General features: G+C 48.5%; 2 protein-coding genes across 2 annotated transcripts in view; one reads left to right on the top strand and one right to left on the bottom strand.

The window, feature by feature from the left end:
* DRG1 (developmentally regulated GTP binding protein 1) overlaps positions 1-18,271 on the bottom strand; it is a 165,524-nt gene that overhangs the window by 52,775 nt on the left and 94,478 nt on the right. The window lies entirely within an intron of this gene.
* Positions 10,268-17,899, top strand: PIK3IP1 (phosphoinositide-3-kinase interacting protein 1). Its single transcript, XM_080986525.1, has 4 exons — positions 10,268-10,857; positions 13,430-13,606; positions 14,714-14,792; positions 16,064-17,899. The coding sequence occupies exons 1-4, from the start codon at positions 10,785-10,787 to the stop codon at positions 16,269-16,271; spliced, it is 537 nt and encodes a 178-aa protein (XP_080842651.1). The 5' UTR covers positions 10,268-10,784; the 3' UTR covers positions 16,272-17,899.

Below are 18,271 nucleotides of genomic sequence, written 5' to 3'. Positions count from 1 at the left end.
GATGGGGAACGGAGACAAAAACCTCTTCTTTCAGTGCAGTGAGCTGAGAACTGCTACAGAGTGTTTTATTTGATCGTGTCTTGAGCTCTTTGAACAAGAGAACCAGGTACAAGATATTGTAGAGAAACGGGGGGTTGACTTTTTGCTGCTCAACTCCCCAAGGGACTATGAGTCCCCTAAGTCCATGGTCAGTCAGAGGAGAATGGATGGAGGCAGGATCCAGTGATAGCAAGGCAGATATATTTTTTTCTGTGAGCAGTGGAGTGTGTCAATATCCAGTCTTTGGTGCTTTTCAGGTGTTTCAGCCCTTAGCCTTCATACAGTTGCTTTCCAGAGAGTAAATTTCCCTACTTCACTCATTTGCCAAAGAACCTTCTGAGCTGCGTCACTGGCAGAAAGAACCCCGGAAGATATTGTGTCCAAGGAAACTAACATTGTAAGCATGGGTGGGGAACCGCAGGCTGGGGGTGGTCACATAGTAGACTTAAATGGTCTCTCTATCCAGCTGTCAGAATTTTCCAGTGCTAGATTTATGTATAGGCTAAGTAGGCTGAAGCCTGGGGCCTCTAAACCTTTACCTTTTTATATGACTTATTGTATGTTAGGGTTCTCTCTCCAGCTGCTGCAGAGAGGGAGGGCGATTCAGGAGTGTTGCTGTTACTTATAAAATAAAACACATTCAAAGGTTTTAATAAAAAGTAATCTTTATTAAATAGTTTTCCAGATGAAATACATTGTTTCTGAGAGATTTGCATGGGGAAATCTTTTCGATTCCTCAATAATAAGGGGCAGTGGGGTGCGGGAGGTCAGGGCCACATCCACACCATTTCATGTGCTATGAAGCCGCTTTAAACACTCATGGCTTCTTCCCCCAAGGAATCCGGGAGCTATAGTTTGAAAAGGGTGCAGAGAGTTGTTAGGAGACCCCCTGTTCCCCTCCAAGAGCTACAATTCCCAGAGTTCCCTGGCAAAAAGGGAACTCTACCCCTACCCCTACCCCTACCCCTGAATCTAACCCTAACTCTAACCCTAATGCTAACCCTTAACCCTTAACTAGAGCTACAATTCCCAAAGTTCCCTGACAAGAAGGGAACCGGAACCCTAACTCTAACCCTAACCCTACCCCAACTCAACCCTGCCCCTACCCCTACCCTAAGCCTAAGCCTAACCCGCCTAACAACTCTCTGTCCCCTTAACCACCTACAGTTCCCAGAATCCCTGAGGGGAAGCCATTCCTGTTCAAAGCGTCTTCATAGCACTTCCAATGGACTTCCTAATGTTTCCTCCCTCATTTTCTTCTCTCTCCCCACTGCCCTATCACTCGCAATGCAGCAGGTGTCCACCTGCAGTCTCCCTTCAAAGCTCCTTCTCTCAGGTACGGCCACGGCCTTGTCCATTGCTCACTGCCAGTATTTCGCATTCATTTCTCCGATGTAAATAGGGATGTCCTGTGGTTCTCTTCATGACTTTGGACTTGGAGAAAACCTCACCAGCTCCGGACATCCCTGTAAGGCAAAGGCAAACAGGTGAGTGGGATGGCCCCCATCCAACAGCGTCCCTCCAGACTCCTCCTCTGTTTGGCTGCCTGTTAACAAACAAGGCTTCCAAACCACTTTGCATCCATCTCAGCCAGCGTAGCCTCACGGCATCCACTAGCCTGAACGCAAACTCTTCCAACAACCACCCACCAGCTGCAGCCTCGCCAGGTCCATTGCCAGACATCAACCAGCTTCAGAGCTGAATATCCGTCACCTTCAGGTAGCGATCAGCAGCCAAAACACCCTCCCCCAAGTTGTGTCTATATCTGTGAAGGCCACATCGGACACCCAAGGGGGCAGGAGGGGGACATTTTTCAGCCCAGGGGCTGCATTTCCCTCCACATAACACTTGTCAAAAGCACAAATGAACAGAGCAATGAAAGCAAGCCTTATCTTTGCTGTTCAAGGAATGGCATGCAGAGAGAAAGTTAGCATCTCAGTAAAAAAGCACTTTTTCACCAATCAGTCAATCAATCAATCAATCAATCAATCATTTATTGTATTTGACTAAAAGCCATTACAGATCCAGTTACAAAAGCATCAAACCCAAAGACCCAAACTATAGCTCCCAGATTCATTTGCTCTTCCGATATCTGGGCGCTCCTTTTTTCAGCTTGTCATAGTCTGCATTTTTTCTGCTAGCATGGTTGGAAACGATGAAACCCAGCAAGCTTGAAGCAAGAACCAAAGCAAGCTACGCCCTCTAGAGCTTGAACGAGTTTGTTTCCTCTCTGCAAGGCAGGCCAGGCTACACCTCCCTGGGGTGCATGAAAATATGGGCCCTTGTTTGCCCTCTGTGCAGCTCCACCACCGGGAATGGAATAAGGAGCCCCGCTTTTGAGGGAGCTGCCTAAAATGTCTCAATGCGTTGGAGGTGTCCAGAAATCTTTCCATTGGCCTCCCCTCACCTGTCCCGCCCCCACCTGAAGTTTTGACTGCATCATTCCCAGCTAGCACAAACCCTCTTGTCTTATTCCAGCACAGCTCATGGAATTGTAGTCAAGCAAGATCTGGAGTGCTCCAGGTTCATCCAAGCTGCCATGAAGTAATGCAGAATTCAGGACTGGGGAAACGGGCCCTCCAGATATTGTCAGACTGCAACTCCCATCAGCCTCAGGGAGGTCAACATGGCTAATAGGCAGTGATAATAGGAGTGGTAGCCCAGAAACATCTGGAGGGCCAACACCTGGTATGCACTCGCAAAACTGCACATGCTATTCTGTGGACATCAAGAACTAGGTTTCCTGGAGTTTCAATTTCAGGGAGTGTCAGGTGCACAGATTGCCAAAACCTAATATTTCAGTGGTAGAACACCTGCTTGGCATGCAGAAGGTTCTGGCTTCTAAGCCAGATGCACGCACAGCTTGAACCATCACAGGCTCTTTTGCCTCCACCCCTTTTCAGCCTTTTGGATGGAAAAGAGTTGTGGCTTAGCAGTGTTTTCCAAACTTGGGTCGCCAGCATTTTTTGGACTACTACAACTCCCATCATCCCCAGCTAGCCAGACCAGTGATCAGGGATGATGGGAATTGTAGTCCAAAAAAACAGCTGGAGACCCAAGTTTGGGAAACACTCTGCTAGAGGATCTGCTTTGCATGCAGAAGACCCCAGGTTTAGTACCCAGCATCCTTATGTAGGACTGGGAATGTCTGAAACCCTGGAGAGATGCTGCCAGTCTGTATAGACAACATGGAGCTACATGCACCAAGACTCAGCAGAAGACAGATTCCCATGTCCCCAAAATGGGAATCTAGGCAACACCTTGAGTATGTGAGGGGAGTGGGTGTCGGTAGCTGACACCACCACCTTCAGGGTTGTGGTGGCTAAAGTCTGATCAACTCCCTGCTGCTTTTTTAAAAAACTTTTTAGATGCCCGAATAACAAACATTTACCGTATTTTTCACTCTATAAGACGCACCAGACCACAAGACGCACCTAGTTTTTGGAGGAGGAAAACAAGAAGAAAAAAATTCTGATTCTCAGAAGCCAAAACAGCAAGAGGGATCGCTACGCAGTGAAAGCAGCAATCCCTCTTGCTGTTCTGGCTTCTGGGATAGCTGCACAGCCTGCATTCGCTCCATAAGACGCACACACATTTCCCCTTACTTTTTAGGAGGGAAAAAGTGAGTCTTATAGAGCAAAAAATATGGTAATTGCTGCAAGCATCTGGAGAATTGAAGATGTCTTTGTTTGGGGGGGGATTAATATTAGAAGTGGAAACCTGGAACAACTTCCTGAGATAGGAAAAGGAAATTATTTTCAGGGAGGCATTATGCACCCAACAGCTAAGAGACCTGCAGGCCGTGCCATGTGGCTGGTGAATCCTCCTTACACAATCCTCTTGTGTGTGCCAGCCAGCCAGCCAGCTCTCTCACACACACCCCTCCCACAGGCTTCAGATTTCAGATAACCTGCCATGGTTTCAGATATCCAGATGGCCTTGCAAGGGCCAGCAGACACCTCCGGTTCTGGTGAGGAATACCTCGACTTTGCAGACAGTTCGGGACAAGTGTCTTGTCCGTTCAAGGGCACCGTCTGGCCTGTGTGCTGTGACGCAGAGGTGGGTGGCTGGGAGCTCCCCACTTTAGGCTTTCTCTCACACACAGAGACTGTTCTTGTTTTCTCCTTTCCTCCTCCACCTGGGAAAGGGATGAGGGGAGTGCCTTGGCTCCAGCCAAAAGGCGCGTGATCACATTGGGCGCTGTGTTGATCTGCCACAGACCTGCTTCCCCAAAGCCAAACAATGTTCAGCCAAGCCCAGAAATTATTGATAGCTGGAGCAGAAGGCGTGGCAGTTCCTTGGCTGGTAGCACTCTCTCCCCTTCCTGCCCTCCCCCTGCCACAAATATATGGCACATTTTGATCTCTTGGTGGAGAGGGAACAATCTGAACCAGCCTGCCTTAATCTGCTGCTCTCCAGAGCTGCTGCCAGTCACTGCAGACAAGCCTGAGCTAGATGCACCAGTGCTCTCTGGCTCTATAAAGCAGTTTCCACTGTTCCTTTTAGGGCCTCTGGGTCCATAAGAGTCTTTTTTTTAATATAATGTGTGATAGGAATTTTGAGGTGTTAGATATATGTTAAATGTTCATAAGTGTACCAACCAAGCACGTACATAGATCAGCACAGGAAGACCGACCTGGAACCATTTTGATTTTCAAACTGTCCCAAACTGACCAAATGTTTTCTCTGCAAGGTCAAAGGAAAATGGAAAAGCCTCCCCATTGTCTTTTCCTTCACAAATCCTGTCTTAAGGGTATGTCTGTGTTTGAATAGGGTGTGAGCCTGTGACATGGCCCAGGAACTAAGTATTTATCACTACAAAAGACTGGCCAGGCTCCCCAGGCAATCCAATCAAGTGACCTGCCAGACAGGAGATAAACAAGGACAGGAGAAAAACAACATTCAAATTTCGGTTTTAGACGACCTTTTCTGTGATGTATATATGATGTTTCTGGGGGTGGTCTTGATCTAAGGTAAAGGTAAAGGGACCCCTGACCATTAGGTCCAGTCGTGACTGACTCTGGGGTTGCGGTGCTCATCTCGCTTTATTGGCCGAGGGAGCCAGTGTACAGCTTCCGGGTCATGTGGCCAGCATGACTAAGCTGCTTCTGGCGAACCAGAGCAGCGCACGGAAACGCTGTTTACCTTCCCACCGAAGCGGTACCTATTTATCTACTTGCACTTTGACGTGCTTTTGAACTGCTAGGTTGGCAGGAGCAGGGACTGAGCAACGGGAGCTCACCCCGTCACAGGGATTCGAACCGCCGACCTTCTGATCGGCAAGTCCTAGGCTCTGTGGTTTAACCCACAGCGCCACCCGCATCCCTGCTCTTGATCTACAGGGTGGCAATTTCAAAAGTCTTTATAAGGCCTTGCACGCCATTTTTCTGGGTCCCTCCTCTCTCCAGTGGGTGAGGGGAGCACCCTGTTGCAACAGATCAATAAAGATCAAGCTTACTAGCTGCTTTGCTTCTCAATATTCTCCGGTTGGCCTCTGTTATTCTCTCCTACCAATAGGGAACCTATGTAAGGACTCTATATGGGCTCTTGGATACCCCATAAGGGAAAAGGGCAATTTTTGTTTACAACAGATGTCACTTAATGTATGGCCAAAACTTGTCGAGCCTTTGCACCACCTTTGTCATCAGAGAGTCAGAGGCTGTGGCTGGGCTATCATGCGTTTGTTATAAACACACAAACCTTGGAGATAAAAGAGAAGGAAAATAGCAGCAGGCCAAGGTCATCCGAGGAGGCAAACGTTTGGAGAGCCAGAAATAGCAGCCTTTCGCCATCCAAGGTCTTGTGCTTTAACCACAAGACCCAACCTCTGAAGACTTTTAGCGCTGGCGTTTACAGAGATGTTCTCCTATTCAGAATGCAGTCATCTCTTCGCCTGACGATGAGAGGGAAGATCTGACAGCTGGATGTGGATGCAGTATCTAGCTAGCAGCTTCCCCATCTGCTCACATCATCAACACACGTGGTGCTTTATGTTTCAGTAGCAGAATCGTCACCACCACGAAAGCAACAAAGCTCCCTGCATCACAAAACTTTCTAAATTTCAACTGGGGGGAAAGGGAAGGGAGCGAAGGGCCTCCGTTTTTAAGAATTAAGGGGAATGAGAATGTGCATATCTGCAATTCTAGTGGTTAAGGGCATCTTGGACTTGATACTTGCAAAATCCCCAGTGCCCAATTTGGTTCTCAGTGCTGTATATTTAATTTATTTGCTTTTTGTTTCATAAAACTGATAAACCACTCGATTGCAAAACCTCAAAGCAGTTTACGAAGGGACCGCCCCCAAAAGGCTGCAGTTTATTAATATCCAAAAATGTGTACACCGCTTGGTTGTCTAAACAAAACAAAACTTCAAAGAGGTTTACAAAAAAAAACACCAATAAAATTTTCAATAAGTATAATAGGCAATAATTTAAGACTAATTTGAGTTGGCTGTTCTGTTCAGAGGTGGAACAGCTGCTAGGAGGTTATCACTTTGGAGTTCTCTATGGTACAGCCACATTACAAATGCTATTTGTAATAGGAGCACTACTGCAATCTTTTTTTTGGGGGGGGGGGGACTGTTTATGGACCCACAAATGGGCTTAAATGACATGGGGGAGACAGAGGTTTGGGGCTCAGAGCCACGTGAGATTGGGCCTTCTGCGCTGGAAGGGCAGCCCTCCTGATACAGAATTATGTAAGTATCAGGAAATCCTCCAGGTACTTTCCAGGGATGAAGGGCAGGGTGCTTTATCTGTCAATTTGATGGAATGTGGATACACCCAGCACCATCTCAATTATTTGTGACAGCTGTCCTATCGCATGTTGCTTGAACCGCAATTCTTTTGTTTACTTTCTCCCAGGTTCCAGGAACGAGAAGTCATTCCTGGAACCTGGGAGAAAGCAAAAGTAAGAAATGCAGCCCAAACAACATGTGATTTTCAACCCCTCCCTGCTTTGTTGGCCTTGTGTAATAGTTGTTGTTGTTGTTTAGTCGTTTAGTTGTGTCCGACTCTTCGTGACCCCCTGGACCAGAGCACGCCAGGCCCTCCTGTCTTCCACTGCCTCCCGCAGTCTGGTCAAACTCATGCTAGTAGCTTCGAGAACACTGTCCAGCCATCTCGTCCTCTGTCGTCCCCTTCTCCTTGTGCCCTCCATCTTTCCCAGCATCAGGGTCTTTTCCAAGGAGTCTTCTCTTCTCATGAGGTGGCCGAAGTATTGGAGCCTCAGCTTCACAATCTGTCCTTCCAGTGAGCACTCAGGGCTGATTTCCTTAAGAATGGTGGTACCCCTGGACAAAAACTGTCCAAACTTTTTCTGAGATGCACTCAATTCCCTAGGAGTTAGATTTGTCTGTTTCCCTGCTGGAGTTACTTTGATTTCAACCAGGGCTGGGGAACCACTTTTGCCCAGCTGGACAGATCAAAATGCACCCACTCTTCCTCAGGACACTTTTGACAGATGGTCACATCGGTCCACTTTTAAATCACCTGCTTTCATGGAATGCCAATTTTTTTACTTGTATCTTTCTCTCTGAATAGTACCATTTGATTTAAAATTCCTTTGCAAAACCTGTATCTGAGAAGTGTTTCCATCTTGTACTAGAAGGAAAAAAAACTGGTGTTCCGATAGTCAAACGGAGAATATAACTAGGTATAGATCTGGTGTAGTTTGATGGTGGCATACATAGAATCATAAAGTTGTACAGTTGGCAGGGATCCCCCCAAGATTCATCTAGTCCAGGGGTCTGCAACCCGCGGCTCCGGAGCTGCATGTGGCTCTTTTACACCTTTGCCGCAGCTCCGGGGCGGATACTAGCGAGGGGAGGAGGCGCATTGTGCGCCCCGACACTCCCCACTGTGGCGGGCGCTGTACTGGCTGTGACGTCGCATGGGGGCGGTGTGTGCGTTAGTCACGCACCGTCCCGACGTCACCTTCCCGCCCGCTGTCAGATCGGACATTAAGGTAAGAAACAATATATGCAGTGTTATATTTGTTTTAAATGCCGCAATGGTTTTGCGGCTCCCAGTTTTTTTTTCTTCGGAAACGGGTCCAAGTGGCTCTTTTTGTCTTAAAGGTTGCAGACCCCTGGGCTAGTCCAATCCTCTGCAATGCAGGAATCAAAGCTAAAGTATCCCTCGCAGATGGCCATCCAACCTGAGTTTAAAAACCTCCAAGGAGAGGGAGTCTGTTCCACTGCCAAACAGCTCTTGCTGACAAAAAGTTATGCTTAGTTGGAATCTCCTTTCCTGTCATTTGAATCCATTGGTTGAGGTCCTACCATCTGGAGCAGCAGAAACCAAGCTTGTTCCATCTTCCATGTGACAGCCCCTTCAGATTATCTTAAGATGGCTACCATATTTCCTCTCAGTCTCCTCTCCCCCAGGCCAAACATACCCAGCTTCCTCAACAAGTCCTCATAAGGCTTGGCTTCCAGGCCCTTGATCCTATTGGTCTCCCTCCTCCACATAATGATGAGTTTGGCTTTTTTCTTCAGCAACTACATTTGGAAGTGATTGCCCATCTTCTTTTAAATGTGATTTCCTATTTGCCTTTTAGGCGCACATGGATTTCAAGCCTGAGTTTCTGAACTAAATCCTTACTGGAGCTGCAGGAAGGATATATACCTCCAGGAACTCTGGTAGCTGAGGTTTGTTTACAGGACAAAAAATAGCTTGAACTCCACCTCTAAGTCACAGGCCTGTGCCAAAAATATGCCAGTCTGCCAGAATATGCTCACGGCCCACACTATGCCCTGACGTGCTTTTCTGGCAATTTCCAGCTGGAAAAGGCAAGCAGCAATCTGCAGGCAGACATGGGCACACCCAGAATCTCATTGCAGCTGTGTTGATTCTGTATGAGAGTGACATAACATTATTATGTAATGTGGGAATTTTCCTAACCTGGTGCCCTTCTGGACTACAATTCCCAGGGCTGATGGGATCTTCTGTACCAGCCTTCTGTAACCAGGTGTTTTGCACTCCCGTCTCTCTTCAGCTTCAGGAATGGGGAGCACGTGGCTCTCCAGATGTTGCTGGATTGGAGCTCCTTTTTGTCCCAGCCAGCACAGGGATGATGGGGGCCCAACATCTGGAGGGGCAGAAGCCCCACTCCTGGTTGAAATTCATACATTACACTTTCCCAGCCCTACCTAAAGATGCCAAGGATTGTAAACCGTATTTAACATTACATTTGGAAAGGCAGAATATAGATAAAACGTGGTATTTATTTTGAAGATGAATGCTCTGCCTCAGGCAGTCCTCAGGCCTGCAGGATCTACTTGGGTCTTTTTTTACTAGAACTCTATGTGATCGACTGACTGTAGCCTTGTGCAGAAGACATATGCTTAGAATTAGCAAATTCTCAGGCCAGGAATTTGTTTTGAGCATCAGAACAAATGGAGGCTTACACACACCACCACCACCACCACCACAACAACCCATTGCTGCTGGTTACTGCAATATTTCTTAATGCTGGAAGTAACATTTAGGGCGTTGGTATTGTTTTGCCGTTGCTGTTGTGAAACTAGCGGCTCTCCAGCAACTCTTATCACCGCTTACCACTGGATTGGAAAAAATTGTTAAATATTAGCACAGAGTTATTTCTACCTATGGTGGGTTCTGTGGTCACACCCTGGTAACAATCACCCTGTTCGCTGTTTTAGCCACAGGGTCGCAGGTGTAGGAGCCAGAGTCTCTCTTGGGCAGCAGACGAGGGAACTAATCAATGAAGTGGTGGAGCAAGAGAGGAAGGAAAACGCACTTGAGCGATGAGGAAAACGGCAAAGTGGGCACTAATTAAGAGGTGGGGAGATGATGGCAGGGTGGGCACCAGAAGAGCCTGGTTGCAACCTCTTAGGCTTGCTGATCGGAAGGTCGGCGGTTCGAATCCCTGCGACGGGGTGAGCTCCCGTTGCTCAGTCCCTGCTCCTGCCAACCTAGCAGTTCGAAAGTACACCAGTGCAAGTAGATAAATAGGTACCACTGTGGCGGGAAGGTAAAACAGCATTTCCGTGCGCTCTGGTTTCCATCACGGTGTTCCGTTGCACCAAGAAGTGGTTTAGTCCTGCTGGCCACATGACCCGGAAAGCTGTCTGTGGACAAACGCCGGTCCCCTTGGCCTGAAAGCGAGATGAGCACCGCAACCTTAATTGCCTTTGACTGGACTTAACTGTCCAGGGGTCCTTTACCTTTTTTTTTTACCATGCTTTTTTTTTTTTTTTACCAAGGGGTGACAACAAGTCCAATGGCCTGTGCCCACAGTGGCCAGTGTCAGCAGCAGCCCATTCCCCGCCAGTGGTTCCTGGCAAATAGCATTCAGAAGCCTCTTGCCTCCCAAATGGCTAAGCCCTCTGTTCACATTGCGGCCAGCCAGGTGCTCCCAATGAGTAGCCAGGTGCGTGTCCTCTTTGCTTGCTTTGGCTCAGTGGCGGGCCGTCCTAGCCCTCTCCTGCGTCCAGGTCAGCAGAGCTCAGGCGGGTAGATTGCATCGGAGGCGGGAGGCTCCACGTGGCGCGCGTCTTCCTCGCCTCCCCGACTTAGGACCCTGCAAGCGCCTCGGGACCAGCGGAGGAGGCGGCTCCGGGAGGCGGAGCTGAGCTCCTTCAAAGGCCCGGCTTGTTTACGCCGCAAAAGCTACACCGAAGCAGCCGAAGGCAGCGGCCGCAGCAACAACAACCCAGGCAGCCGATCCGGATCACAGCGCCTCCTCCTCCTCTTCTGCTTCGTCTCCAGGCCGCCGTTCCTCATGATGTCTCGGTGGGCGCTTCTCCTCCTGCTCCTGCAGCCGCTGCTCTCGGGCTTCGGCTCGGCTACGGAAGGTGAGCGGCGGTGCCCGGTCCTAGCCCCGTGCCAATTTCGCCCGCCCGCCTGCCTTTGCAGCGGAGTGGTCTTGCTCGTTCTCCTTACGAGAGGAGCTCCGAGGGGGTCTCCGATCCACCTGCTATCGACGCCCGCGAGGAGCCCCTGACCCCCCTCGCTCCCGCGAGTTACCCCCGTTCACACGTGCAAGCTCCCCTTCCCCCCACGTGTCGACTCTGCACGTGTGAAGGCAGCTCGCACCAGTCTGCTGCGACCGGAGCAGCAGAACCCTTGCAGGAAAACTCCGCGATGCCTGCTGCTGCGTTATTTCGGTTAATTTTTGTTTCTGAGCCCGGACCCCAAGCTGGCTTAATCGGGAGCAAGCCTCCATGGGCGCAACGGGGGCTCTGCGGAAGAGAGACTGAGGCGGGGCAGGCGCACTCTGCATGTGCTCAGATGCACACCCAGAGGTGGGGGGAAAGGGCGCACCCTCGCTGAGTAGCGCACGCATAGAAGCGTCTGTGGTGGGGGCGCTTGATCCTTAGTGCGCATGCTCCCTCTTCTCCTGCCTTAAGCAGAGCAGGGAGGGCGATGACGTATCTCTTTAATTCCGCTCCGCCGGCTCCTCCCTCTACCCGCCTCGCCATTGGTCCGTGTTGTCTCCAGGCCTTGAGCTCGTTTCCTATTGGTCGCTGCCTTGGGGTGATGTCATCCTTCAGCCGCAGAGACCTTGCGGGGTAAACAACCCAGCCACCCCCTTTCGTGGAGAACAGGCTTAGCCACGCCTTCCTGCACGTGGGAGTCCCTTTTGACTCTGGGAGGGGGCGTGGCCCCGAGGCCCCTCCCCCTACTGCTGGAGGGCACGATCTGGATCTCCATCGGGGCGAGTTTCCAACTTGAAATGCGCAGGAGCCTCTCCCCGTTACAGTACTTTCTTGCGCATGCTTGCCTAGCTCAGCGAGGACCTTGCAAGCGGGGCTGCCAGCCAGCGCTTACCTGGGAGTAAATGCCATTTACCTGAATGGAGCTTACTTTTGAGCAAAGATGCATGTAGTCTTAATGATTACGCCAGGTTTTAATCAGTGGATTAAACGTGCAAATGCATAAAACACCCTTTGTTCTCATAAGAGGCAGAGCGGTGTGCTAAGAGATGTCTGCTGCTCACAAAAGACATTTTCGCTGCCGGCTGAGGGAGGGGAAGCTTCTCAGGGTGGCGCAAGTTGGATCAAGCCAAACAGGGGTGATTTAGTCTAGCATCTTGTCCTCACAGTGGTCAACCATAGGCACATTATGGGAAACCCATGAACAAGCAGGGCCCGAACACTTGCAATTGATATTTGGAGGTATTTATTGCCTTTGACTCTGGAACTCATGGCCACATGGCCGTTGTGGCTGTTAACATCCAAGTTGGTGGCCATCGGTACCTCTTTGTGGGTGCAAATTGCATGAACTGATTTTTATTGTTTTCAATACTGTATTTTAATTGTTGTTCCCTGTTCTGAGACCTTGGGGTGAAGGATGGGTGGTAATATTATTGTTAAAAATAATAATTCAAAACTATTTAATCATCAAACCTTTTATTGGCATCACATACAAACGTCCATAACATAACAGTACAGAGTTACCGCTTGCCCTGTGGCACAAAACATTTACCAATAAAAAAGGAGAGGCAGAGCAGACTATTGTCACATCTCTAGGACTCCAGGGAGATCAGCTGTCTGCAATGTGTTTGGACGACAGAATACCAGATAAAGATATTTGCCACTAACTTTGTGAGCTCCTGGTCATTCCCCAATAGTAGAAAGTGTATGACCTCCGACTCTGGTTTCCATTTGGGGATGGAGAGTTGCTTTAGGAATTGCTGGCAGAGATCAGCATATAGTTTACATTTAAGAACCATATGAGTAAGAGTTTCCACCAGGTGGTCAACATCAAAACTATTTGGAAGGGTGTGTTGTCTGTTGGCAGCAAACAAGGCTGGACACTGTCTTTCCTTGCTTTAAAAAGAGCATCCATTCCTTCAGCACACATGGAAGAGGGTCAGTTGTGGGCCAGGCTGTTCCATCTCCTTGATCTGCTGTTGCAATCTATGCCCCCCCCCCCATTTCTGCGTTGCTCCCAGTTTAGTGTGGCAACTCTGGAACTCCCTGTCTATTGACACCAGACAAACACCTTCACTGTACTCTTTAAGGACCTGCAAAACATGTTTTTGTTTAGACAAGCCTACCTAGACACATAGCATGTTAATGTATGTTTTAATCTGTTATTAGTTTATTGCTGGTTGTCTCTTTTGAATGTTTTAACGAGTTGCTTTTACTGATAATTCTATTGTTCTCTTTGTAAAGCTCTTTAAGCTCTCTCTGTGTGTCTTACAATCAAGTGCCTACATAAATTTTATGAAATAAATAAATGAGTGAAACAGCCCTATGCTGGAATCTTGAGTTCCAGCACTGGGGAAAAATACACCAGCACAAGAGATTTTAAAGCGGCCTGATGCAGGGCTGGTTCTTGGGGCACACACACTCTTTTGAATGACCCCCTTCTCACTGTGAAATATTTTGATGCTGACAGTCATTTTCCTGTCCCCTCCAGATGCAACCTCTGCCGTCTCCCCGGCTCTCACAGTCAAAACGGCAGCGACCGATCAGGTTTTCGAGCCTGCCAACAGCTTGCCATCCCGGAGCGAGGCGGCTGCAGTCCAGCCCGTTGTCGGGATTGGCCAGAGGGTCAAGATGAGATCGAACGAGAAGAAAGACTTGGGCACTCTGGGTAAGGACTAAAAGACTTCCTAGGAATGTCCTTGCAGCGGCTTTGTGTGTAGCCTGGCTCGTTTCAGAATTGCGATGACTAAAAGAGTTGGGAGTGGTTTAGTTCAGGCTTCCCCCAGTCTGGTGTCCCTACAGATGGATTAAAACTCCCTCCTAGAGGGACACCAGATTAAGCAAGGCAGGGTTAGTTTCAAAGGAGGCTGCAAGAGCCTTTTGGCAGGGGAATGGATTTCCTCAAAGACTTGTTCACTGGACATTTTTAAACAGAGGTTAGATGGCCAATTCTTAGCTGTGATTGCAGTGGGTAGGACTAGATGACCCTCTGGGTCCCTTCCGACCTTACAGTTCTATGTTTCTGTGAGGCCAGACTCCACTACATCTGTTGGGTGGGAGGAGGAAATGGGTTCACTCAGCAGGAAGTGGGTAAGGTGTGAAGAACTGGCATCCTGCGAGCTCTTTCTGTAAACAAGACAGCTGTTTCCTGGGGCAGGGTTCTGAGAATGTGAGCCTTCATTTTAAAGCCCTTTAAAGAGTCTTTTAAAGGGTTTTCTAGTTCAAGAGGGAAGTGTGTGTGCAGTACAGGCCTACAGAAGGGCTAGTCATACAGCTTCCCTCTGCATTTTGCCCTTTCTAGCTGTTTATTTTTAGACGAGCCACCCTTCCATTTATATATTACATTACACCCCACATTTTCCTTCACGGAGCTGAAGGTGGTGCACGCAGTCCAGTCCGCCCCCCACATTTTCTCCACGCAACAATCTTGTGAGGTTGGTTAGGCTTAGATGTAGTGCCTGGCACCCCAGTGAGCTTCGTGGCTGAACATGGATTCGAACCCAGGTCTCCCAGCACTCTTAAGCATTACACCACACTGGCTCTCATTTTTTGGAATGCCTTGGGTGCAGAAAGGCCAGAACAAGTGTGCGCACACGTTACTACATATTTATTTAAGTGTTCAAAACCTGCACTTTCTCAAATGTGTGCCAAGGCGGTTATAACTGGGGAAAGCATCCGTTGTGTTGCTTTATACTGCAGGGTTTGGGGGCAGACTGCAGCTGCGTGCTTAAAATGTGTTGCATATGTCCTCTTTCTCTCTCTCCCCCCCCCACAGGGTACGTGCTGGGCCTTCTGATGATGGTGATCATCATTGCAATCGGAGCAGGCATTGTCGTGGGCTATGCCTATAAGAGGCAAGTGAAGGGCCTTTGCATTGATCGTTTGTATGTTGTTATCATCTTCTTCTTTTGCATTTATTATATATCCCATTTTTTCTCCAAGGAACTCTCTGTGGGGTACGTGGTTCCCCCACCCCCTCATTTAATCCTGTGAGGCTGAGGGAACACAGTGAGTGGCCCAAGGTCACACCCAATGAGCTTGGTGACCCAGTGTGGATTTGAACCCTGGTCTCTCAGGTCCTAGTCCGACACTCTTAAATCCTGCACCACATCAGCTGCCCCTCATGTAAAACATTCTCAGCAGATCCTACCCTTTGGAACTCCCTGCCTATTGACACCAGTCAGGTGCTTTCGTTCTACTCTTTTCAACGCCTGCTAAAACATTTTTTGTTTGGGCAAAGCCCACCCAGGCATTTAGAACGTTGACATATATTTTGATGTGCTTTTTAGCTTATTGCTGATTTTAATTATTTTTAAAAATGTTTTAAATAGCTGTTTTTCATAGAATTGTGGAGTTGGCAGGGATCCCACAAGGGTCATCCAGTCCAGCCCAAAAAATCACAGCTAAATAATTGGATGGCCATCCAACCTCTGTTTAAAAAGTTCCGACAAAGGAGAGTCCACTACCTTCTGAGGCAGTCAGCTTAGATTCCAAAAGTTATTCCTACTGTTAGAATCTCCTTTCTTATAATTTGAATCCATTGGTTCAGGTCTTATCCTCTGGAGCAAGCTTGCTCCATTTTCCATGTGAGGACCTTTAAATATTTGAAGCTGGCTACCGTATCCCTTCTCAGCCTCCTCTTTCCCTGGCTAAACATACCCAGCTCCTTCAACTGTTCCTCATAAGGCTTGGTTTCCTGACCCTTGATCATCTCAGTTGCCCTCCTTACTGAAATTTTACTTTTACTGATAAATTGGTTTTATTCTTTTTGTAAACTGCTTTGAGGTTTGTTTGTTTTTTGCAACTAAACAGTGTACCTCAGGTTACATACGCTTCAGGTTACAGACTTTGCTAACCCAGAAATAGTGCTTCAGGTGAAGAACTTTGCTTCAGGATGAGAACAGAAATCGTGCTCCGGCAGTGCGGCGGCAGCAGGAGGCCCCATTAGCTAAAGTGGTGCTTCAGGTTAAGAACAGTTTCAGGTTAAGTACGGACCTCCGGAACGAATTAAGTACTTAACCTGAGGTACCACTGTATAATTTTATGAAATAATAAAAGAGTGTGCATCAATTTGGAACCTGCACCACCACCTCGTCTGACACCCCCCTTCTCCCTCCCTCCCCAGGGGCAAAGATCTGAAGGAGCAGCATGAGCAGAAGGTTTACGAGCGCGAAATGCAGCGGATCACTTTGCCGCTCTCGGCCTTTACCAACCAAGCCTGCGAACTGGTGGACGAGAACACGATAGAGGTGCACACGAACCAGACCCCCGTGGAGGAAACGTACAATGGCGATGCCCCACTGATGGGTCAAGCGGGCACTCCAGGAGCCTGAGGAACATGGGTGGAGGGCACCCTAGGAGATGCCCTGCTTGCACCCACAACGGCTGAGACTCCTCTCTCTTCTCACCAACGTACGTGGGAGTTTCATTTGTATTTCTGGTGTTTTTTTTTCTGTTCGGGGAGGAACAAGAAGCCTGGAAGAGTCTTGACGAGGCTCTGAAGACGTGCAAGGACTGGCTCACCCATGCTCATCCATTGTTGGGGCGTTTGGGTCCCAGCTGCATGAAACTGAATGCCACTGGACGGTCTGGTGTGGCCTGAGCCTCTTGTGAGGTCCAGCTCTTCCTTCTGCCCCCGATGGAGGGCGGGAAGAGAAAATGCAGCGCCTGCCTCCTGCTGTATAGACTGCACAGTCTCTCTCCAGTCAGGAAGTACCTGTCTATATCGCCTCCTCTCGATCTTCTTCCCCGGAGATAGCTTCCACCGGTCCTGGTGCCTGCAAATCTGTTACAAGTGGAGAGCTGTAGTGTAGGTGAGCTTGAGAAGCAAAAGTATTCGAACATTTGAATGTATTTTTATTATTTCCTAAAGTGGAAGGCTGCTGTCAGAAGAATGGCCCTCCTTACAAACCCCTGTATTTAACAACCACAGAGTTTTCCTTATAGCTCGGTGCTTAAACTGCCTTTTCAAAAACAGTCAAGGAGGAAGCTTCCCAATTAGGAGGGCTTTTTTTTTTAGGTGGGGGGGTGGGCAAGCCGGGCTGTCCCTAGTGAGCTCTTCAAAATCTGTATCTTCTGTCTTACGTACTCCAGGACTTCTAAGGCCAGGGACAGATTCTTACATGCGGGGAGTTTCAATTTACAGCAATCTTTTCCCTTCGTGATCTTTGTTGAGCACAGCAAGACAGCTCAGGTATGTTTCCTTCTCCCCTCCCAGCACACTTTGGGGTTTAGCAGATATGGAGACGAAAGGGATCTCCCAAAGGCATTCTGCAGAGGTCTGTTTCCAGAAAGGCGACTTCAAGGCAACGCTAGGACCACAGGAGGGAAGAGGGCTCTTGTGCTCGAATCCTGCTGGCAGGTTTCCTACAGGCATCCGATTGGCCTCTTAAGAGGGCAGGATTCTGGGTGCAGGCTTCTCTTAACATTCTTAGATCTGCCCAGATGGTGCCGGCTCAAGCGCAAAAGCTCCTTCACCTCCATTTCAGAGCCAGCCAATGACTAAGTGATGGATGGCCCTGCTTTGCATTGGGGTTAGTAGTTCAGGGTTTTTTTTCATAGCGCTGGGCCAGTTCCTCTGTAGCAGCTGCGCAAGCCAAGTGGTGGGGTGATTTATGCGGTGGCTTTGTCAGGCAGCATTTGAGGCAGGGAACCAGGATCAAGGAAGTTCTCCTGCGATGCTCTTTGTTAGGCGTAAAGCACACATACTTCTGTTCCGCCAACAAATAACTCACTTTAGCCATACTGACTTTTTTAAATAAAAAAAACCACCTTCACCACTCAAGGAAGATAGACCAGCTGCTGAGAGTGAAGGTTTCTTGTACACTCCGGTTATGCAAACAGAGATGGGAATTTTGTTTGTTTTTTAAAATAAAGACGTTTCAATGCCTTTGAACACCATTTCTTTGTAAGTGTTTTTAAATACCTCATGAACTATGAAATAAAATAAAAAAGAACTGTTCAGGCTGTATTTGTGTTATTCTGTGGAATGGTCAAGTGTTGCAACTAGAAAACCACAGCTGCCTTGTTTTTGAGTCAGATTGTTGATCCACCTAGGCCACCTGCACTGACTGGCAGCAAAGGTTCTTCCAATAGTCCCAAATTTTATCCACTTAAAAAGCAATATTCCACACCTTTTCATCTCTGGTATTCCTTAAAATGTGGAGGCTAGTGGTGTGGTGAAATAGGTAGGTACACAACCCACACCCCATCAGTTGAGGAAAGGTTTTGAACCCTTTCTCCTACTCTTCAAAATATTCTGGTGAGCTCAGTGTGGTGTAGTGGTTAAGAGCGGTAGACTCGTAATCTGGGGAACCGGGTTCGCGTCTCCGCT

This window comes from Podarcis pityusensis (assembly GCF_964106645.2).
Source record: "Podarcis pityusensis genome assembly, chromosome: 16".
Lineage (NCBI taxonomy): Eukaryota > Metazoa > Chordata > Lepidosauria > Squamata > Lacertidae > Podarcis > Podarcis pityusensis.
Note: the sequence above shows the minus strand (reverse complement) of the source record. Positions and strands in the feature narration are given on the sequence as shown.